Source organism: Ostrea edulis, chromosome 9, assembly GCF_947568905.1.
Source record: "Ostrea edulis chromosome 9, xbOstEdul1.1, whole genome shotgun sequence".
In the NCBI taxonomy this organism is placed as follows: Eukaryota; Metazoa; Mollusca; class Bivalvia; order Ostreida; family Ostreidae; genus Ostrea; species Ostrea edulis.
The window spans coordinates 46,324,524-46,350,056 of record NC_079172.1 but is presented as its reverse complement, the minus strand read 5'-3'; the positions used below and the strand labels follow the sequence as shown (position 1 = coordinate 46,350,056).

Genomic DNA, 25,533 nt, shown 5'->3' with positions numbered 1-25,533 from the left:
TGGAAATTTATCTAAATTCTTCAGTCTTGAACGAGGCTGTAGACAAGGAGATCAATTGGCACCATATATCTTTATTATTACAGTAAAACTTGGCAATAGCACTTAAAGAAAATCGAAATATTAAGATAATAACTGTGGATGGAAGAGAAAACAAATTAGGCCAGTATGCGGACGACTCTTTTTTAACGTTAGATGGCAGTGAAAAATCACTTAAGAGAATCTATGAGAGTTATTGATATATTTAGAATGATTTCTGGATTACGTTTAAATATTTCAAAATCACAAGCAATTTGGTTGGGGAGCAAATCAGGTTCGGTTGAAACTTTGTGTAATGATTTGAAAATAAAATGGCGAAATTGCAATTTTAAGCTTCTTAGAATAGTATTAACAGTAAATCTGGAAGACATGACTTCATGTAATTATCAATCTAAAATCAATGCCATTAAAATATTGCTAGGTTTGTGGACTAAACGAGATTTAACTCCAATAGATAAAATCACAATTATCAAAACTTTAGCACTCCCAAAGCTCATACACTTATTTTCAGCATTGCCTGACCCACCTAAACAAGTTGAGTAAAATATTTTTAAAATTTATTTGGGGATACAAGGTAGAAAAGTTGAAAATAAATACAGTCGTGGGTAATTATGATGAAGGGGGACTAAATATAGTACATTTGGCATCTCTTATATCTTAAATTAAGCTGAAATGGGTCAAAAGTATTAATGACGGTATAAGGCAACATATGTTGCATAGTATTTTAAATCTTAGAAATGTTGATTTCATTTTTCCTGTATCCAAAGAAAAACTCAATGAATTTGTAAATCATATTGACAATGTGTTTTGGAAAGATGTGTTTAAAGCTCTCTCAAGAGTTAAAGAAAGCTCTCTTTGTGTTACAGATTATTTTAATTTAGATATAAGAAACTTTGTTGATGTTAAAAAAAAATAGAATTTTTAAACAAATTGGGTTGACAAAGACATTAAGATTGACTTAGTTTTGCAGAATGGAACATTCAAATATTTTACTGATGTAAAAGATGTGGTTGGTACAAAGAACTTTTTGAGCTATCATCGTCTTGTTTCAAAAGTACCCCAAAAGATTAAAAGACAAATTGCTGCTTTCAAAAACAAAGTAAATCATGAATTGTTGCGTCCAAATCAATGCATTGTACAGAAAATGATTTCTAGTTCTAATGTTAAATATTTTTTTATCAAGTTTTGAAGGAAAAGGAGTTCATAGCCCCACAACTCAAAAGAGAGAAGTGGGAAACTTATCTCAGTGAAACTATTTCAGAAAAATGTTGGGAAATTTATTATATGAATGCATCATTATGCACAAAAGAAATAAAATTAATTCATTTTCAATACCGTATACTTATGTGTAATATAAAACTGTCACTGTGTCTTTTAAATTTGTTTCAAATGATAGATTGCTGGGTGTATCACTTTGTGACCGAAGCCTGAACACGAGATGGTGAGTACACATCCTATACTATTTTCATGAAGTGTTAGTAATGGGGCATGACAGATACCTGAGAGAGAGAGAGAGAGAGAGAGAGAGAGAGAGAGAGAGAGAGAGAGAGTAGTGGTGGGATTCGAACCCACAAGTCTCCATGAAATAGACAATTTAGATACATACAATATAGCACATACTGGATGGAGTGCTGGGTTGCGTTCAAGATTGTAACGGTTAGCCTAGCTGTTGGGCTAGATATCTAGGTCTATTGAATGTACTATATGAATTTACACTTGTTGCCAGCCTAGATGTTCGTTCAATTTCATTGCACTATATAGCACTACGAAGCCGCTACGATTTTGAACGCAGCCCTGGTAAAATGCAACTAAGAGAGTAACTGGGGTTAAGAAACACATTTAACAACACCTCCCATACTTATATGATGAACACCAACATACAAACAATATAAAATGATATGTCGATGCAATCTAGTGGGTTGGGAACTAAATTATGCAAAACTTAGCCGCTTTAACTGTATTTGGCTTAAATGGTATTGCATAGAATGGGATATCTTTCAAGTATAAACACTTTCCAGGGGTCAAGCATGTACAACAGGAGGTCAAACCACATGTTCATCTTTTTGAATCGTGTTTGAAAATTCGGGTCGTTCTACTATTTTAAATGGAGAACAGTACATACAAAGTGTATATCAGGATACAAATCAATACACGGGATGCGATAATAAAATCTCGATGCCGAAACAAGACAATGTAAATATTGAAATTCAATTTTGACTATCTTCACGTGTCCTAAATGTAAACAATTTTCATTCTGGTGATTTCGAGGCTAATCTCACCAAAAAAAAAAAAAAAAAAAAAAAACCGAAACGAACGGGAAATAAATAGAAATGAACTTATGTTAACATATGGAAATGGTGTAATAAGTTGTCATAAAGTAAAATAAGAGGATTTGTGTATACTTTCTCGAGATGAATAATTGTTTGCCAGTTTGAAATTGTGAAATGTCATACAGCAAATCAACCGGTCCTCACCACAATGTAGAGAGTGCACCAACGGAATTGTGGGCAGGGGACCAGACTGATACACGATAGCAACATATTGTAGCTGCTCATACCAATCTGAGTGGTTGTCATTGTCATCAACATGGCCACAAGTGTTCGATTAAACCTTTCAACCATGACATCGGATTGTGGGTGGTAAGGTGTTGTATAAGTTTTCCTTATGTCCAACAAGGAGCACATTTCAGTTTTCAAATTGTCTACCTTGATCCGAATGAATGACTGCAAGATCACCCAGACGACAAATGAAATGACTTCAACAACGTACACTTACATGTTTGACATCGCGAAACTTTCTGTCCATTTGGTGTAGTGATCAGCAAGTACCAAAATATATTTGTTACCATTTTTTGTTCTCCAAATATATTTGCTGCTATTCTTTCATCGAGTATTCTGAGAGGACCATTTTCATTGGTGCACATTTAGTTATATTGTCACTTTTTCTCTTTGCACATAAGATACAACCTGCTATGTATTGTTTGACATCACGTTGTAATCCCAGCCAATAATATATCTTTGGCGTACCTTAGATTATAAGACTCTCTTATGAGTAGCCATGAAATATAAGGTGATTCCACCCGAGGGTTGCAAAAAAGCTGTGAAACCCGATGCTTTGCCGAGGGTTTTACAGCTTTTTTGCAACCCCGAGGGTGGAGTCACCTTAATATTTCATGGCAACTCATAAGAGAGTATTTTTCTCTCATATTTCTAGAAATTTTCCGTTTTCCTTGTGCCTAGCGACGCCATTTTAAGAATTTTCCAATTAATTAATTTTTCGCTGTACATTAAAAATAACATCAGAATCGAATTCTACGACCTTCATTTTGGCAACTACGTTGCTGACAAAAAAATCGGCCGACGAGGGTATAAGTGAATTGTATTAGAGATATTCCTCTTTGAATAACTACACAATAAATCAATAATCAGGGTGATGTGTGACGTCACTTGGCAGTCCATCAGCGCGACACATTTTGACAGACCTAATCAGAATGCACGCTTTCTTCTTAAAGGAGCATTGATATTGATATTAATTGAGCAGTTAATTATTTAATGACGAGTGTGTGAATAGAGAGTCCAAGTGGTGTTTGTTGGTGGATATGGGCATGGCACCGTTTAACTCACGTGCAAAGACTCGAGTCTCATGGACATTGGAGGCACTTGTTTCGAATATAGGGACTGTAGACGTTGGCAGAGTGAATGTGGAGGTAGGCCTAGAACTAGTAGACCGTGTGGGTTGGGTTTCTGTGAACTTACACATAATGCACCGGATGACATAGATGTACTCGACAGCATTTAATTTTCGATATGACGAATTTGTGACTGTTGTTGAGTGTGCGGTAGTTGTTCCAAGGAATGTGTATTTTTTTATCCGGTCACATACACCTGGAGATTATCAGGGACATTACCATCTGTCATTTTTTGTACAAGAGCTTTGCGGACGCTAGTGTTCGTCAATCGAGGCGAGGTGAGTTGCAGGCTAGTTGTGTATTGATTATTACGTCATGGGATATGAAAGGTAAAAATATCTTTCATACCTTTCTTTCATAGAATAGATCTTACACACGTAGATATGAGAGAAAATGTTTTCTTTATACCCAGATGACCTGCTGTTTGCTGAAGGACATTTCGACGCTCAGAGTACGGTACAGTGTACTGATAAAATGTTTGATTTGTAGAGATGTCGTCCCATTTTCGGCAAATGAGATTGTCCTGTACGCAAAGTCTATCAAACTGAAAAACCAATGACTTCAGAAAATAACTTTCAGCAGAGATTTTCTTTGATGCAGGACAGTGAGACTGCTTAATCCATGTGTACAATTTTTGTGAGTCAATGTCGGACTTCTACATTTCCTGCAAAGTATCTACAAAACTAACTTGGCCAACGGGTTCTACTGTTTTATTTGAGTAGTTGTGTGAAACCATTATGTGTAAATGGTTTTCGACCATGTTCTCAACGATAAATGAGACAGGTTTCGAACTGCAGGCCGCAAAAAACTGTCTTTCAATTGGCGACAGAACTTCATCTCTGTTATGAATTTTGTCGAAGATTATGAAAGGCGAGGATAACGAACAGTGATCAATCTCATAACTCCTATAAGCAATACAAAATAGATAGTTGGGCAAACACGGACCCCTGGACTCACCAGAGGTGGGATCAGGTGCCTAGAGGGAGTAAGCATCCCCTGTCGACCGGTCACACCCGCCGTGAGCCTTATATGCTGATCAAGTAAACGGAGTTATCCGTAGTCAAAATCAGTGTGCCAAGAACGGCCTAACAATCGGTATGAAACACGTCAGATAGCATTTGATCCAATGATAGGTTGTATTGACGAACTAGATCGTTGTAACGAGCATAGAATCTTCAATCGAGACTGTTGAAACCCCTATACCATCAATATAAAAACTGACTATACGCAGAACAAGCTCTTGCGTATCGAATCAGTTGAGAGATATAAACACCATATACAGGTGATAATGGAATATTACTACATAAATATGGGAATTTGACGATGGAGAAGCTGAAATCATCCCGTTTGTCATACAGTTGAGTTGTCAGTTTGCCGTTAATGTCTACGTTCAATAAAGTATCTAAGTATGAAGCAGAATTGGACGACTCTGTGGTGTCTTTTATTTCGAGCTTAAAGGGATATATCGAATCGACATATGAATGAAGGGTATTATTGTTAATAGACAAAACGTAGTCGATATATCTAAATGGCAAATTGAAGGCCACAGCAAGACGATGGGCTAAATATGAAAAAGAACTTGATAACCTTGACAGAGTGGACTAAAAGTACAAGAGGAATATTATAATTCTGTATTAGACACATCAAAACAAAAATACGTACCATATATCTTTCTGTGTTTAGTAAACCAGAAGTCATCAAAGAATTAGATAGGTTACACGAGGAATGTGTTTTGGTTCCTGCTGACAAAGCATGTAACAACATTGTCTTTGTAAGGCTCATTATTACAACTGTATTTTAAACGCGCTTGGCATTAATTCCACATTTGGTAATTGTACTTGTATTCCAACTGCCCTTCCGAAAGATTAAATTCTTCAAAATCATGCTTCAGTTGTACACACATTTAATGTCCCAGTCAATGAAATGGATGAATATGAATTACTGTACCTAAATTGGATTCCTAAATTTCACAAAAATCCTTACAAAGATACATTGCTGGATCGAGTAAATGTTCTACCAAGTCCCTATCTTTGCTCCTCGCGATAATATTAACAGCTGTGAAGGAGAAACTTCAAACGTACTTTGCCACAACAAATACTAGAGGTGGTGTAAATCAAATCTGGATTCTAAAAAACTCCAAAGAACTTTTAGTAAATTTGAAATCGGAAAACCTTTATCAAATCATCAACATCAAAACGTATGACTTTTCAACACTTTACACGACCATTACTCACGATAAATTAAAGACGAGATTTTTTGACATCAGAGACAGTTGCTTCTTCTCCATTAAAAATGGAAAAAAGGAGATATTCGTATTTAGTGATCAGTAATCTAAAAATTACTTTGTTAAACACTACTCTGATTCCATGCACAATTACTCTGTTGAAATAAAAAAAAAAATATGCTGGAGTTCCTCTTCCTCATCTTCGTAGTCTTTGGTGATCAGGTCTTCCAATTGTGTGTTGGAATTTCCATGGTAACGAATTTTGTTCCTTTGTTAGCTGACCTGTTTTTATATTCTTATGAAGCAGAGTTTATTGAAAAGCTTCTACATGAGAAAAAAATCTCTTGTTGTGGCCTTCAACTCGACATTTTGGTATATAGACGTTTTATCTATTAACAATAAGCATTTTCATTCATATGTGGATCCTTATGAACTCCAGATAAGACACCACGGAGTCCTCCACTTCTGCTTCGTACTTTTTTTGAAAATGGATATTAACGGCAAACTAACAACTCAATTTCATATATTCATGTAGCAATATTCCATTATAACCTGCATATGGTGTTTTATCTCTCAACAGATACCATACGCAAGAGATTATTCTGCGTATGATCAGTTTTTAAATCGAGGCAGACTATTAACAAACAAGTGGATGTTATAGGGCTTTCAAAAGTCTCATTTCAAGTCAGCATTTCGCAAATTCTATGTTCGTTATAATGATCAAGTTTGCCCATATAACCTATCATTGGGTCAATTGCTGTTAGACGTGTTTCATACCGATTGTTAGACCGTTTTTGACACTGATTTTTACTATGGATTACTCCGTTTATCTGATGAAGACAATATGGCTCATGTCGGGTGTTACTGGTCGACAGGGGATGCTCACTCCTCCTAGGCACCTGATCCTACCTCTGGTTTGTTCTGGGGTCCTTGTTTGCCAAACTCGTTATTTCGTGCCTTGTGGGAGTTATGAGATTGATCACTGTTCGTTATCTTCGCCTTTCATTAGTCGTTCGAAAGTGACTGGGGTATTGCAAAACCCAAACAGCATTACTGACAACCCGTGTCTTGTTGTAAACGCAGTTTTCTTATCATTGGGATCGACAGCAGCTTGCCAATAGCTTGAACATAGTTGTATTGTTAAGAACCAAGTGGCACCGCGAAGTTGAGCGAGAGAATCATCGATCCTAGGTAACGGGTATGCATCATTCTGTTACAGTATTCAATTTTCTGTCGTCGATGCAAAACCGTGTGAAACCATCATTTTTAAAAAACTAAAACGACATTTAATGCCCACGGAGTGTTTCAATGCCATTACGTTTCAGCAAGTTATTAATGTATTCATCTACCTCTTTTTGCATGTGTATTGGTGTCCTTGTAGTTGCTTGTTTGATTGGGGCATCGTTACCTGTGTCTATCCTACATTTTCATTAATTCTGTGATTCCCAAATCTCTGTCACACTTAGCAAACGACGTTGCTGTACCATAAAAGAAACTGAAGAACACAGGCATCAACACTACAGCCATATTTTAGATTCTCGGTATCTGTAGTTCTCAGTATCTCTGTAAATCTCAGTATCTCTGTAGTTCTCGATATATCTGTAAATCTCAGTATCTCTGAAGTTCTCGATATCTCTGTAAATCTCAGTATCTTTGTAAATCTCAATATCTCTATAATTCTCAGTATCTCTGTAAATCTCAATATCTCTGTATTTTTGTAAATCTCAATACCTCTGTAAATTTCAGTATCTTTGTAAATCTCAATGTCTGTAAATCTCTCAGTATCTCTGTAATTCTCAGTATTTCTGTACATCTCAGGATTTCTGTAATCTCAGTATATCTGTAAATCTCAGTATCTTTGTAAATCTCAATATCTCTGTAAATCTCGGTATCTCTATAGTTCTCAGTATCTCTGTAAATCTCAATATCTCTGTAAATTTCAGTATCTTTGTAAATCTCAATACATCTGTAAATCTCAGTATCTCTGTAAATCTCAGTATCTCTGTAATTCTTGGTATTTCTGTAAATCTCAGCATCTCTGTAACCTCAGTATATCTGTAAATCTCAGTATCTTTGTAAATCTCAATATCTCTGTAAATCTCGGTATTTCTGTAAATCTCAGTATCTTTATAGTTCTCAGTATTTCTGTAAATCTCAATATCTCTGTAAATCTCAGTATCTCTGTAATTCTCAGTATTTCTGTAAATCTCAGCATCTCTGTAATCTCAGTACATTTGTAATTCTCAATATCTCTGTAGTTCTCAGTACCTCTGTAAATCTCAATATCTCTGTAATTCTGAATATATCTGTAAATCTCAATATCTCTGTAATTCTCAGTATCTCTGTAAATCTCAATATCTCTGTAGTTCTCAATATTTTTGTAAATCTTAGTACCTCTGAAATCCCCAGTCTCTCTATAAATCTCTGTAATCTCAACAACTCTCTTTCGTTATGAGTTGACACTTTCTCAACCTATCTTGAATTGTCCTGCTGGCCTGGATTTCTCGGACAAAACACACACGAGTTAAAACTTGACTTGAGTCTAGGATTTTACTCAAACTTTGACTGCTCAAATAACTTAATTTGGGAATATTTTTTCGAGAAATCCAAGGCAGATCGATCATCACCGGAGTAATCGCAATCAACTACCCACACGTGTAAACTGAGATGATTTTTTCGTTAACGCTGTTCCATGGATGTTATCCTCGTTGTCCGTTTCACGAAAATTGAAGTCATATATTGTCATAGAATTTAGCAGTTATTTTATTCTACAAATCATTCATATCTACAAATTTTGAGGATCATATAAAATAGTATACATTTCTATCTATACAGGTTTTTCAACCATTCTGCGAGTACCATAAAACAGTTTTTAAAATCCCGTCCAATGTCCAGCTTTCCGGTCAACAGTATGTCAGAGAGATGTAATTTCACAATACAGAGTGTATTTGTTTCAACGAAATTCAATCTTAAGGAAACGTCTTTCAATCACAATAACAATAGATCTTCAATCTTACTTCAAAATTGGTCCGTCCATGGAAGGGAGGGGTGGCAAATGTACCAATACTGTCGACATTAATTAACGCAACTTCCCATCACATTCCACTTGGAATCATGCTCGTAAATGATATAGAGCACATATAGTTGAGTATTTATTATTATTTTTTTACAATACTAATGTAAAAAATGTGTGTATACACGCAAGAACAGATCAGTAGTAATATGTGTAAACTACACTGCAAACTTCAAACCATATTTGGAAAACTTTTTTTTTTCTTGAGTTTTAAAGTTTGATAAGGCCAAAGTAATTCCCATAAGGTGAGGAGTCTATGAACCTATGGTCATTGACAGATACGGATATTTGATGGCCTTGATAGAGCTCAACAATTCCACTCAAATAGCCCGTATGTCGCCTGTCCGAGAATTTAGATCCGCCATACTTACCCATTACAAGAAAAGGCGGGAAGTTAGGAACAGGAGGGAAATAACTGCTGATATTATAATAGACTTGTGGAACTTTATCAATAAGTCCAAATTCAAACAAAATAGCGGCATATACAAAGTAAGTTCCTTGTTCTTTAATGATGAGTTTGTTGCTGTCTTTGATTTCGAGGTTTGAGAAGGCAGATCCAGTTCGATCTCTATCTGTCCAATGCAGACGACTTCGGTCCCAGTCCTTCAGATACAAGTGTGCCGAATTCGGTCTTTTTCTCCACCATGACAGAGACTTTAAATCGTCTGGAAAAAGAGATCATTGGGAATAAAAACGTTCCGATTTTTGTAAATAATCATGTCCATTGATCAATACCATATATACGTTCATGTGCATCAAGACAAGGAATATTTTTAGAAGAGTTATGTTTCTTACCATGATGTGAATCGGATTCTTCCATGTTCAGCATCTGAAGAACGAAGACTGTTTCAGTTTACATGTATAATATTTAATCCGATATTCCTCTGACACTTAATCTCGCAAGAGTCTCCCGCACAAATCAAGTATAAAAGTGGGGTTAAACTCCAGAGGAATTTCGGATTGGATTACATTGACTTTTCATACATATACTGAAGTCAGTACTTCATGATCAGAAGCATATTTCAGTGATTGCATATGAGAATGATAGACTAAATGGTAAGAAGTTACATTTGTACAAGGAATTAGTAGGACCTGCCTATCATGTTTACATTTTTGATACAACAGACAAGTATCAATATGATTATCGTCGGAAACTCACGGTTGATTACGAACGAGCAAGTAGGAATGAATGGACCCACGGATGATGGAGAGAGGAACGAAGCATAATCAACCGTGGGTTTCCCACGATGAAATATGATTAGATAGAATGTTCTATCGTTAAAATAATAATGCCCTACGGACCCGGTCAGTGGTGAGGGCCTGTCCTGAGACACGGTTAAATTATTCTAACTTCTAGGCCTATATATGAATGTACGTTTGATTCCGAAGTCCGTTCCTACCGATTTCCTTACCTTATGTTATATAAATTCTACTGTCTGAAACAGTAATTATAAATATCTGAATCCCACGTACAGTACAAATATATACCCATGCAGATGTGTTATATTACGATTACATAGGACATGCGTGTACACAAAGTATGTACGCATGGAGATCTATGATATGTACATATTGTACGTTATGTGGTGTGAACTTGAATTTGTCCATCGCGGTTGTCACACGTTCAAATCTACCATGTTTATATAGGTCAAAGATTCAATAAGAATATATTTCAGCAGTACTCGTAACTGTAAAGTTACAAAAGCAACGTAAAGCACCTGACAGTATACATGCTTGTACCATAGTTTGGCGCGTTTTCTTTTGTTAAAAGTGTGGTTTATCTGTACATAACCAACAATATTATATGGGGTAACTACTACATAAACTTTTACCGATAACACGTAATTACCACAGGCACTCGACGTTTTAATTACAATGTATCTGTAATTTAAAAAAATTGTCTTCCTGTAAACATGTGAATATTACATGTTTACAGGAAGACAATTTTTCTTTATTATAGATATTTAAAACGTCGAGTGCCTGTGGTAATTATTGGTCATATAAAGGTGACGATAAAACAAAGCGTTGTCCTGATATTTGATCATAGACACGCGGTAGTGCTAAACTTGCCCCGATCGTCGGAATTGTGTTGAGGTGTTTGATAAAACTAGAAAGTGTGCAGCACTTGGATACATTTGTTTCCATATATTCCTGAATCAATGCTTTCTTCCGTAACCATATGCTTTCCTGCGAAATATATCCATAAATTAAGATCTCATGGAAAAACGAACCTCGAACATCTATATTGCCGCTTCGGTAGATAACACCCAGCATGTTGGGGTATACTCGGTGTAATAACGTAATTTAATTGCATTCCGTTTGTTCGTTCCACTTTTTATGTGTGGCATTTTTTTCTATGTGTTCTAAGGAATAAAATCGATGTTTACCTTATTTGTATTATGGAAATGAAAAAAAAAAAAGTATTTTAGGTCATCTTTATAAGTTGTACAATTGGCAACCCCCATGCTTGCTTTGATTGAAAAAAAAAGTACACCCTCCGTAATATAGGATCTATTCTTTGTGTTAAAGTTGTGTCTTTCATTGAATTTATATATACAAAGATAAGATAGAGAGAGAGAGAGAGAGAGAGAGAGAGAGAGAGAGAGAGAGAGAGAGAGCATACTTGATTCTAACGATCCAGCGCACCCGGGTTACTCGGCGATGACCGGCGACACACTTGATTCCTGCCGGGTACGCCGATTGAGCCGGAATTTTTTTTATAGGCGAAGGCGGCTTCAACCTGGCGTCCTTGAAGACAGTAGTACATGTATCGAGAATTGCTTATTCTAAGACAAAATGATTTTAAATTTTACACTGGTGAAATAAACATAAGTTGTAAATATGTTGGTCATATCTATGCCGAATTATGTCTATATAATAGAAGGTCAACAATTTCATTTATTTACTGTACTGTAGCCGCGTCACTTGATTCTTGGAGCGTCACTGGGTGTATTCGGATAATATCCCCGGTTTTTTAATTCAATCAGCATGATCATGTCCATTCAATCAAATCTAAAATTCTTTTTGAATTTCAAATCATTAACATCAAATCGAATATCACTTAAATGTACATTATATACACATGCACGCGTAGTAGACGAATGAGGATATATTTTGTTATCCGTAAAATTTACATTATTCACCTGTCGAAAACAACGGAAGAAAATCGTAAAACGAATGTAAATCAGTCCAAGTATACACAGTGAATTGGCATAATAAAACACTTAGAAAATGATTTTGTGAATTCTTTTGGGTTTGGAAATTGACAAGAAACGCTATGCACAAAAAATAAGTGATTTCATTGGTAAAACCAAGATGCTTTAGAGGGCTTCACCCCCAATAGGATTTTGTCCTGGACCCACTGGGGCCTCAAGGTGGTCCCGGACCCCTTCCATACTTTGCGTACACTTCATTTTCTTTCTGGCTACGCGCCTGTATAATGCCAATAGATTTTTATCTCAAATCCAAATGTGACTGCTTTTATCGAGAAAATAATTCATACTGAAACTACATACTTGTACATGTAGGTGTATTACTGACTAATGATTTATAAATATGAATTTGTTCCTATGATTAATTTTGAAGAAAAGAAAAATCCCGATAAACATATATCTGTCTTCCTAAATAAAAAGGTGAGGAATTTTTCAGGTGCGTGTTACCAAGGATCGTTCTTGCTTAGCATGAATTTTGAGCACTTTCACTTTCGTTTTAATAACGGTTAATATACATGTAGTGATTATTCTGATAAAGAGACCACATCTACACTGTACTATATAATTTCAGAGATAATGGGGCCTACTGTTCTGGCCTGTACAAGGTACTGAGGCTTCATTTCAAGGGAAAAGTCCAGACCAAAATTAATATTTATCTATCAACTAGGGAGTTAAAACTTATGCCGGCACCATGGTTAAAAGCTGAATTATGTACGAAATGGAGAAAAATAAATCTTTTGAGTTGAAAAAAGCATGATCATTGATCAAATTCTGTGAAAATTAGGCTAAATTATTTTCGCAACATCATCATTATTATTATTATTATTATTTTTTTTTACATCTCTTCGGGAATATTTTTCATTCATATTGAGAGGTGGAGTACTACAACTTTAACCAGAGCCGTGCCAGTGCTCTTTAACGTGCCACTGCCTGCCGCGACATCGGACCTCCGTTTTTAAGGTTGCTCACTACACCCAGAAATAGTTTCTCAAATCAGTACGAATTGATTTAATCATAAAAGATATGATGATATACAATAAGTATATACATGTATGCCAAAAAGGCTAAACGTATACAAATTTGGATTTTAAAAAATGTTTTTCAAAAAAATTATTTCAACACTATTGGGGATTTGAACTTGAGATCTGCGGTTCACCAGCCCAATGCTTTAACCACTGAGCTATGATGTAATACAAACAAATGGATCAATACAAACATTTTCACAAAAGATTTAAATCGCCATCTTGTGACTTGGTGTCATACAGTGTATAAGCTTTAGTGTAGTAAGCTACCTTAAGGTTGGTAGTGATTTTTTTTTTCATGTGATGTATAGCAGTCCCATATACAGTGAAGTAAAAAGTCAAGGTCAAAAAGTTTTGTTGGTTCAAGGTCATCCTAGTCATAATCAATATTCCTAAGTATCCTGTGCAATAATTTCTGTTTCCAGAACACTTAATCATTACCTGTCTTAGAAGTCTAGCTATGCCCCTGTCTCTCAAACAACATAATCGTGCTCCACAATCAGAGTAGGTCATGTTGCTGTACAGTGTCTGTTCAACTGTAACGTCTTTCCCCAAATAATCACACCCCAAACACACAGTGTCATCCTCCACTGACACACGCACGTCAGAATGCCCAGTCTGATATTCGGCTTTTCTTCTCTCTGAAGTTTGCGTCAAATCATTATTTTTTCGGATGATATGATTTTGAGAAATGTACAAAATCACTAACACGGTTACAAGTATTGCATTTGCTCCCACAGATATATAAAGAAATCCCCTCGCACGCAAAACACACACTTTGCATTTCATGTTTGCTGCATTTATCAGATTTTGAATTGAACGTTATGTTGTGCATTTTCGAAAAACACTGACCTAGATTGTAGTAATGTTGTTTTCAGAAAACGAGATTTATAAATAGCGCCGGTATTTATTTTGTTTAAATGCCTAAAACACATTTTAACAATCGATAAAGTTATCATCCATATTCTATGTTACAATGTTTTTTATATAGATAATCATATGTATTTACGATTCTGCTGAAACTAATTTTAGTTTTAACTCGGGCTGACTCAATAGCTGTATACTTTCGTTTTGTTTTCAAGGTAGCAAGTTAAATATAGATGTAGAGGGGTTTCCAAATAGCGCCGGTGATCATTTTTCTTCTTCTTCACATTCAGCTTTCTTTTTGTTTCTTTAATGCCTTGATTATGACATATTAATTAGACATCTGAGAGTAAGGAAAGGACCACTGTCTTCAAATCCAGCCATATATCATACCAACCATTCGATATTGGTACATGTGTTCATTGATCTTGAAGGTAGAAATGATTAGACAAATCATGTAGAATCTAGATGAAGATATGAATGATAGCATAAAACTACATGGCTGTACAACAAATCACCTTCTTGGAGTGGAGCAATCCATTCACCTAGTGATTTTTTTCATTAACCTCTTTATGAGCAATACAAACAAATGAATTAATGTGCTACATATACTCCTACCAACACTTACGGAAAGCGCGACATAAGCGGTCCCGGTCAAAGGTTAAACGATGTAAACAAATCGTCGACGAGAAATCAGAGCGACGAATTAAAGCCAAATCGCTGCGTAATACTTGCGCACCAACCTATAAAATCTATCACAAATTGATATATCACGTAAGAATTCTTGTTTTTAATCTTTAACAAGCCTTATTCCATTAAAAAAAATATTGTGTTTTTCAGTATGTAAACGCGATATTTCGAATATACTAATAATACGTCGTTGAGCCACGCTCTCGAACATCTATTAAAATTATATTTTACATCTAAAATGAAGAACATCTGCCATTTAACATTTTTTCAGGACATACAGAGTTATTGGGTAATGTCGTTGATTTCATGTTGCTTTTATATTCTGAACTTTATTGACTTTTAAAGTCTGCATGACGTTTACAATTCTGAAGTTGAATTTCAAATATTGACGATAATGTCCACCAGATGTTGTACTTTTAACTTCTGCACAATAATGCAACCAAAATTACAAAATGGAAATAACAGATATGTGAAATCCTCCACATTAATTATGGATTAGGTTCTTGCATTTGTGAACCACATTTTCACCTCTATCCTTTTCCAACTGAATTAAAAGACAATTATGCACGGCAGAAATGGACAAGCATTGTGAACAGAAAGAATGGGTCACAAAACTGCAGACCTAAAGAAGATTCATGGATATGCTCAGAGCATTTTGAAGACGGTAAACCTACTTACCTCAAACCCCTACCCTACGCTAAACTTAGGTTAAACACCCCACAAACCTATCACATCTAGGCCTCCACCAACGGAGATATCCGACGTTCCCCACACCAACAAAAGAAAAAGAAAGAAACTTTTTTTGTAAACAATCTGTATATATCATAATATATGTTCAATATATGCATACCAAGGATCATGTAGGAATACAGACAATTTTTTTTTTATATGCGAGAGAGACACACAGAGAGAGAGAGAGAGAGAGAGAGAGAGAGAGAGAGAGAGAGAGAGAGATCAGGTTCCATCTGTTCCACTGGGTATCAAATTTTTCGCTATCACAATTTTTGTAAAATAGGAATTTTTGTGTTTCATAAAAGAGTTTTAAGTAGGATATTGCAAAACGAATGTTCAATGATTTCTCAGTACATCTTGCTGTATAAATATAGTATTTCAACCAAAGGATAAGAGTATTTTGCATACAAAACGTTTTACCAGGAGTACCTAAAATAAAATATTTTTTGGTAAAAACTATATGAAAGTTTGTTTTATCTGCTATGTAAAGTTGAAACTCATCTAGGAATGCTTGAACACAATCACATTCCCACAGTATATGTTCTATTGTCTCTTCCTCTCTGTGACAAAACGTACACATTTTACAATTTACTTTTTAAATTTTGAATAGAAACGAATTTGTTTTTGTTTTTTATATATATTTTTTAAAACATACATACATACATAATATATACATACATTCTGCAAAGAAACTTGTACAAAATGTTTATAAGAAACTATCAAAGGTGTATGTATATATTATTTTCTGAGAGAGAGAGAGAGAGAGAGAGAGAGAGAGAGAGAGAGAGAGAGAGAGAGAGAGAGATGAATTCAGTCATTATTTAATATATTTTAAAAAGGTACATATATATTGAAATTTATAAAAAAAAATATATATATATATATATAAAAAATAAACAACAACAACAAACAAACACTCAATGAAATAATTGATTCCAGCAGGTGTCAAACTAATCTTTTTCACCATTTTTATATGCAATATGTCTTTGAGTTTCATAAAATGTATTCATTATCGATATCGCAACATTTACATTCAGTGTCTTCCCTTTACACCTCATAGTATAGATATAATATTTCAGCCAAAGAACAAGATTATTTTGTATAGTTTTCTTTTCATCCAAAAATCCAAAAATAAAATTATTTTTTGTTATTGATATTTGAAGATTGGTCTTATGTTCAAAACAAACTTCAAATTCTCTTAAGAAATGCTGAACACTATCACATTCCCAAAACAAATGTTCAATTGTTTCTTCTTCTATCTGACAGAATGTACAATTCTTATCATCTCTAATTTTGATTTTGAATAAGTATGAGTTTGAAGCTAAAATTTTGTTCAGAATTCTGTATTGAAACCACTGCAGTTTACAATTACTTGTAACTTTAAAGGGCAATCTGAAGATCATTTTCCATTCTGTGTCATTTAATTCAAATACAGTATTTCATTCCACTTTCTTTTACCAGTAGGTTCTGTGCAGTTTTGATTCAGAAGAGTATAAAATTGTCTTAATTTTTTGCATCGTAGAAGAGTGTATATACTCGACATAATCAGAGGGTTTGTTAATTTAATTAATTTTTTTTATCAAACTTGACTTTTTTCATCCATGCTTTAATAGCATTTATGACACTCATATATTCTTTAAAAAATGATTTTTACTTTTGGATGAATGTTACAGAAAGATTCATAAGTCAGGAACAAACCCTCTTCATCAATAAGGTCATTAAGGTATTTAATATTATTGTGAAACATGGATTTATTAAGAAATGCTTTCCCACCCACAAGAAAGTTAGAATTGTAAAATATTGGAGTATCTACTGTTACTGTAAAAGGATTTTGTTTATGCTGTAGCTCAATCCAAGAATCAAATACATCAACCCCAAATTTTTTTTTCAGCGATGTCTTTATGTTTTTTTATGTATTCTATTCCACATGTAGTAACTTTATTAAGATCTAAATTTGGTATAAAATTATGTAAACCCCTATCTGAAAAAAGGAGTTGTCTCATCCAAAACAATTTTAAAGAGGCTTTAAAAGCCTTTACATTGATCATTTTTAACCCACCATCCTCATATTGCTTTACGATTACCTCTTTTTTAATTCTATGTTGAGAATGGCTCCACAAGAAAGAAAAGAATAGTTTATCTAATTCTTTACAATAGCTGTCATCAGGATTTGGAATTGCCATAAAAATATGATTTAATAGAGGTAAGACCAGAGTTTTGATAACAGTAATTTTTCCTATTGGTGTCAAATGTCTTTTCTCCCATTGATTTAAGATTGATTTTATTCTGCTTAGCTTTGGCTGATAATTTCGTTTTGACATGTTCTGTAATTCTACATCAAAATTAATTCCAAGTAGAGTAAACTTACAAGTTCCCCAATTCAGATGAAAGTCTTTAGAAAGGGTATCCTGACTATATTTTTTTGATCCAATCCATACTGTATTGGTTTTTGAAAAATTAACTTTTAGTCCTGACATTTCAGAGAAGTGTCGCAATACTTTTATTGTTTCTAGAAGATTCCTTGCTACCATCAAGTATAATTGATGTATCATCGGCTAGTTGTGAAATTTTCTTTTCATTGTTATTTATAGTTATACCTTTAATACTTTTATTTTCTCTTATTTGTATAGCTAAAATTTCTGCGCAAAGAAGAAAACGAATTTGTTGCTAAAATTCTGTTATTTATTCTGTATTGAAACCATAGGAGTTTGCAGTTTTTAGTTATTTTAAAAGGTAGCATATTGAAAATTTTCCATTCTCTGTTATCAATATCCAAAAACTGACTCCATCTTATTGTACCTGCAGTCACTGAAGAGTTTTTGTTTAAAAATTCATATAAAAAACTTTGACTTTTTACACTTCAGTACATTGTAAATGTTTTTTCTAATAAAAGGGTTAGGTAATCTTTTAAAGTTAGTGTCTGTACCTGACTGCTTAATCCAAGTTTTTATAGCATGAATAATACTTGCATATTCCAAGAAGTTAATTTTTACATTTGGATAAGTAGCACTAAAAGTTTCATAGCTAAAAAAAAAGTACCGTTTTCCTCAATAATATCATTAATGTGTCTGATATTATTGTCGAATAAATGTTTATTAAAATACATTTTCTTGCTAATATGGATCATAGGGTTGTAAAACAAAGGTGAATCTGCAGTAACATTAGACTCAGTTCAAGTGTTCTGTAATTCGATCCAGGCCTTGAATACATCTACCCAAAATTTATTTTTTAATGACTTTAAAAGTAGATTAGTGTATCCAATCCCACAGGATGTGAATTTATTTAGGTTAAAATTTGATATGAAATTACTCAAATTTGTAGAGATAAGATGTCTTACCCAAAACAATTTCATTGAAGCTATAAATGATTTTAGATTTATCATTTTTAGACCACCATCCTCATATTTCTTGACAATTAAATCCTTCTTTACCCTGTGGGTTGAACAACCCCACACAAAGGAGAAAAATAGCTTTTCTAATTCTTTACAGTAGGCAATAGATGGGTTAGGGATGGACATCAGGATATGATTCAACAATGGTAACACTAATGTTTTAATAACTGTTATCTTGCCAATGGGAGTTAAATATCTCTTCCCCCATTGATTTAGCATATATTTGATTTTTACTAATTTTGGATCATAATTTAATTTAGGTATATTTTGCAAGTCGACATCAAAATGTATTCCTAGTAAAGTGAATTTAGTAGTACTCCAATTAAATTTACTGTTAGGAATAAGAACTTCGTTACTGTATTTTTTGGAGCCAATCCATACTGTTTGAGTTTTTGTGTAATTCATACATAGTCCAGACATTTCTGAGAAAGCATGTAAAGTTTAAGAGTTTCTGAAAGACTTTCTTCACTACCATCAAGAATAATTGACGTATCATCAGCAAGTTGGGAATTTTTTTTCTCCACATTACCAACTGTTATGCCTTTAATTTTTGTATTTGTTCTTATTTCTATTGCCAAAATCTCTGCACATATCAAAAATATAAACGGAGATAAAGGATCCCCTTGTCTACAACCTCTTTGAACATCAAAGACTTCAGATAGGTTGCCACCTTGGTTAATTGTTGATGTTATATATATTAGTGCAGAAGAGTTTAACCCATGTTCTAATGGAAGGACCAAAGTTGAAGAAGTTTAAAGTTTTTTGTATAAAATTCCATCATAAAATATCAAAGGCTTTTTCAAAATCAATAAGTAATAAAAGACCAGGGATATCTTCTTGTTCAGTATAATGCATTATATCATATATCAATCTAGTAATTTCGCCTATATACCTGTTGGATATGAATCCTGTTTTGTCTAATGTAAAACTTACACGGTACCAATTTTGATGCACCAGATGCGCATTTCGACAAATAATGTCTCTTCAGTGATGCTCAACCAAAATGTTTGAAATCCGAAATAACAATGAAGTATTAGAGTTATTATAGGGAAAAAACAGTGTACCAAAAAGTGGAGTCAAATTCGTCTAAAGATAAGAGCTATGCGTGAGGGAGATAATTCTTAATTTTGAAATGAATTTCTAAATTAGCTGCAATAGTTCCCGATGCAATTTTATAGACTAGCATTTTATAGTTTAGCAATGAAATTGGTCGCCAGTTTTTTAGATAGTGTTTTGGTTTATCTCCCTTTGGTAACAGTGTAATTACCCCATGTCTTTGTGTGATGGACAACATATTATTTCTATATCCATAATTAACAGATCTAACAACATACACACCGATATATTCCCAAAAGACTTTGAAAAACTCTGTAGAAAAACCATCAGATCCTGGTGATTTATTTGATTTCAGTGTCTTTGATGCCTCAGGTAAAGTGATTTCCCCATCTAGGCTTTTAGACTCCCCTTCTGAAAGTTTAGGAATATTGTCATATGCTAACTCAATATTTTTATCTAAATCTGCATTATCTGCATTATCTAGATTGTTTTTACATATATTTTCATAAAAAGATTTTGTTTCAATCAGAATTTTTGACTGATCATGGATCATATCACCATTATCCATCTCATCAAATGAATTAATGCGCGCATCAATTCATTTGTTGCTCGCATCAATTGATTTAATGCGCGCATTATATCAATTATTGCTCTCTTCAATTGAATTGTAGCGCGCATCAATTCAATTGTTGATATCATTAATTCATTTGAAGAGATCATTAATTCACCTGATGCATAAACCCTTTGCATGTTTTATAGAACTACCGAATAGCTGAGCTCATTGTTTACAAAACAAAGTCAACGCGATTTTCAGAAAATAGCCGCGTTTCCGAGAAGTCAAAACGAAAGTGCCCCGTTTTAGGAACTTTAAAATTGTTGTTCAAATTGTTTATTTAATAAATGTGTAAACTTTAAACCTTTGTTCTTCTTCTTTAATTAGAATATCTGGACTTGTATACACACACACTGACTTGCAGAAAATCAAAAGGAAAACAAAACGTTCACACGCTATCTCCTCAGATTTCCCACCTAACCAGCTTCACCTCCCCATCTGGCCACCTGCCCAGCTTGACCCCCGCTGACTCCTACACTCATGTGAATACCTGCACTCAGTTGAACCGCCTATCCTACTGATATTGCTGATGGGTTTGGTGTTTCAGCTACACATGTATCTAGTGTATTCACTACTTGGATAAAACTCTTGAGTTCAGTACTTGGCACTTTAGTATTTAATCCACCAAGAGAAGTGGTTTTATCAAATTTACTCCCATCCTTCCGAAACAATGTGTATTGAGGTGTGCGGCATATCATTGACTGCACAGAAATTTTTATTGAGACACCAAATAATTAGTAGATAGCTACACAAACTTGGAGTGACTACAAACACCACCATACTGCAAATTTTTTAGTAAGTATAACTCCTGCTGGCATGATCAATTTTGTTTCAGAGGCTTGGACTGGTCGTGCCAGTGATAAGTTTCTAACATTGAACTCAGGTTTTCTCAATATAATAGAGCCTTACGATAAAGTTATGGCAGATAGGGGTTTCCCAATACGAGAAGAGCTCACCTTGTTACTTGGGTAAATACCTGGTACAATTTTTAAATTTTTGTGAATCAATCCATTTCTACTCTATAATAGTTCTACAATACTTCAAATTAATATTTTAAAATATCTATTAATTATTTGATAACTCAGAATTAGTTTATGTTCTATTATGGATCAGACACCTCTAGACATACTTGAACAAGTTTGACATAACCAAGTGGAAGTGCAAACTGACTTTGACATGCCTATATTTGAAATGAAACCAATTGTCACACATATCGCAACAAATGCTACGCTGTCCAAAAGATTCGACTTTCTCTTGCTCCTGAATCTGGTTTTTGCAAATCAAACAAAAATAAACATCACCTTCACCATCTTCTACTTCCATTGGTTCACATTCAGATTCTTCAGATACTTTGTCTGGGCACACAATACATGCTGAAGCACACATTTGTTCCTCAATACATGTAGGTGCAATAAATGTTTTGAAGAAATAAATCAAATTTGATTGAACATTTGAATAATAATCTTCCTGGAAATTGATTCTTTTTTAGAAAGTACCATTACAGGAATAAGCAAAAAATCACAACACATTCGCTTACAAATGGCCATCTGTCCTTGTATTTGACAGAAATATCTATGATTTTTTTTATTTCCAAAGCGCCATTATCAGACGTAAATAGATTATGGGGCAAGTTACATGTACAAAATGCGGACCATAAACTACGTTTTGGTTGCATTGATGATTTTACATCTAACAAGCCTTCTCCACAACATTAGCAAGACACCAGCATGTCGGGACTGGCAGCTAAGAAAGAGACGTCTTGATCTAGAAAAATTCCACAATCTTTAAATTTTGCACGGCATACATTTCTAGGTACATTGTGCAATAGATGGACTTTGTAAGTGGCGCTGACTCTTTACCAAACTTCAGAGCTTTAATATTAGAATTAGTAGCTTTCCACCCATTACCATAGATACAATGGCACTGAGGTCCACCTCAGGATTTTTCTTGAATGAATCCATACGTGTATGAACTGCATACATATTGGATGCAGTAATCCTGTCTTTTCTTGGAGCATGCCATGATTTATTTTCACTCTGTCCTATAGTCTCTTTCTGAATATGGTCCACTTCATTTGGTGTTAGAGTTGGTTGATGGTCAATAAAATCCTCAACTGTATGGACATCTTTAACCATGTTGCTGATGATGTAGTGTTCAACAGCCTCCATGGAATTGTCTCATCCAACATCGTGTGGCAGTTCTTGAAAAGCTTCTTCACATGCCGGTAGATCCGTTCCTGTTAGATAAAAGGACTTGACATTTTACAAAATGTTTCACTATACAATAAAACTTTATAGTAATATTAAAGTTCTTCCATTAGCCATTTCATGTATTTTACGTTGAAAACTGACTGTGATCAGTGGCATTAACAGAACTGGTTAAAATACCTTTCAGTAAACTTGCATTTGGCACAGGTTTTCTCAGCTCACCAATAAACGAGTCCCTGTCCAGGTGAACAGACTCCTGTGGTTTATACTGGTGTTTCTGCTTTGAAACTAATAGTCTTGTTTTTTTTCTACAAAACATAATGGTTAATATATAAAGATACAAAATTATATCAAAATGTATAATTGTTTTAGAGCAATGTTTTAGCCAAATATATAGCCTTATTGTTTGAATGTTTTATACTCATGACCGGTCTAAAAATAGAAATATTATTAAACTTGTGACCTAGATTTAGAAAATTGAAATACTAGGCCTATGATAAGTACATATGTCAATTCAATACATTTAGTAATACCTAGTCCATGGCGAGACTTTCGAACGCTTAAGTCCTTTACTTTGACAGACACAATTTCTGTTGTTGCTGATGGAACCTAAGTTCCACTGGCATGATAAAGATGTACATGAAGTCAGGCCCAGTTTATTTGCTGACTCTACCCTAAACATTAGGGCTGCTACATGATTGCATGTCTGACCCATTCTGAAAATATAAAATTCTACATACAAAACATTTTTACCCATAATAACTATATTATTGGGGTTCATGTAGTAGTAGATAGGTACATTAAAGTGTAATTGGTAAAATTTACTAATTTATTAAGTAAGTTACCCTGCAGTACAGGAGCAAAAGGCCGCCTTCACACAACCTGATTCCTTGGATATGGCTAACGAAAGGGTATGCTTCTCTTCTTTGAGTCTTTGACTAGGGGTACACTTGGCTCTCAGGAAGCATAATGCAGACGATGAGGAAATTGGATGGTAAAATATTTCTGTAGTAAAGTTCGATTCACAATATTCGAATGCCTTCCCAATTTTGTAATCATTCAAATATGTTTTCAGAGTGTTGCTTTATCTATAAAAAAGTTCACAATGTCCGATAAAAATAAGGGGGGGGGGGCCACTGAGACATCCCGCACTTCTCGTTTTGCCATCAAGGGATCAGGTAATATATTCTCTTCTATACAAAGCAAATCATTGTACTCTTTCTGAAGTTGGTCAACATACTCACAGTCTGACACTTTCAATGGCAATTTCATAACACTTGAAGCAAAATATAAGGCAGCTAACTCATTCTTGGTTCCATCGGTGGATAGTCCTCGTCTGCTTAAATATTCCTCCAGAGCTGTTAATTTCCACGAATTAAATGTTTCTAGGGAAATGGTATGGTCACCAGGATCCATTAAAAATCAAGTAACAAATAAATCACAAATATAAAACGTCTAAATCAATATAAAAAGCATAAAAACACAGTTTACTCTGCACTGACGCGCGTCATTTCATGTACCGTTTCGGTGTTTGTAAACATCCGATTTATTGCCGATTGACTCCATGACCCGACAAGGCCGCTTGCATCACGTAAAAAAGTGTTGATAGGAGTATTACCTCCGCTTCTGAAAAATATATCAAATTGTCACTGGGTGTAAGGTCGATCCGTCCCACGGTCGGTCCGTCCCAAGTCGATCTGTCCCTAGATGGTCCGTCCCCTGGTCGACTCGGCCCATTTTGCTTAGTCGATCCGGCCCCTCCAAAGTTTTTTATTAAAGATATAATAAATGCTTAATTACTTAAGAAAAAAGGAAGTTTTTGCATATATATTGCAGTTAGTTATCAAAATTAAATAACTGTCGGAGCCCTTAGGTATGTAAATACAATTGTTTGTACAACCCTTAGGTTTCAAGTTATAACTTTTGTTCGAAGTGCGATGATCAGTACAATTGGTTATGAAAATATGTGCTCATTAATTATTGTAAAAACATCGTTATTTAAGTTTGCACAGCAATCAATGTAAAAATGTGTCCATTAATCATTGTGAAAACACCTTGGTGTATGGCGTGTAAAACGTTGCTATATTCGATAATCTTGTGATGTATGTCCAATATCTTGTGATGTATATTCGATAATCTTGTGATGTATGTCCAATATCTTGTGATGTATATTCGATAATCTTGTGATGTATGTTCAATATCTTGTGATGTATGTTCAATATCTTGTGATGTATGTCCAATATCTTGTGATGTATATTCGATAATCTTGTGATGTATGTCCAATATCTTGTGATGTATATTCGATAATCTTGTGATGTATGTTCAATATCTTGTGATGTATGTTCAATATCTTGTGATGTATGTCCAATATCTTGTGATGTATATTCGATAATCTTGTGATGTATGTTCAATATCTTGTGATGTAGGCTATATTCTATATCTTGTGATGCATATTCGATAATCTTGTGATGTATATTCGATAATCTTGTGATGTATGTCCAATATCTTGTGATGTATGTCCAATATCTTGTGATGTATATTCGATAATCTTGTGATGTATGTTCAATATCTTGTGATGTATGTTCAATATCTTGTGATGTATGTCCAATGTCTTGTGATGTATATTCGATAATCTTGTGATGTATATTCAATATCTTGTGATGTATATTCAATATCTTGTGATGTATATTCGATAATCTTGTGATGTATGTCCAATATCTTGTGA

General features: G+C 34.4%; 1 protein-coding gene across 1 annotated transcript; it reads right to left on the bottom strand.

Moving 5' to 3' along the window:
* Positions 1 to 8,693: 8,693 nt before the first annotated feature.
* Positions 8,694 to 16,903, bottom strand: LOC125658295 (uncharacterized). The gene is made up of 3 exons (XM_048889518.2): positions 13,697 to 16,903; positions 9,817 to 9,850; positions 8,694 to 9,686 (listed from the first exon to the last, which is right to left on the bottom strand). Exons 1-3 carry the CDS (start codon positions 14,042 to 14,044, stop codon positions 9,232 to 9,234), a joined length of 837 nt encoding a protein of 278 aa, XP_048745475.2. The 5' UTR covers positions 14,045 to 16,903; the 3' UTR covers positions 8,694 to 9,231.
* Between the last annotated feature and the right edge of the window lie 8,630 nt (positions 16,904 to 25,533).

Coding starts and splice junctions, on each gene's coding strand:
- LOC125658295 (XM_048889518.2), bottom strand. CDS start 14,044: ATGAAATGCAAAGTGTGTGTTTTGCGTGCGAGGGGATTTCTTTATATA. Junction 9,851..13,696: donor TAGCTAGACTTCTAAGACAG/GTAATGATTAAG, acceptor TTCGTTCTTCAG/ATGCTGAACATGGAAGAATC. Junction 9,687..9,816: donor AGAATCCGATTCACATCATG/GTAAGAAACATA, acceptor CTCTTTTTCCAG/ACGATTTAAAGTCTCTGTCA.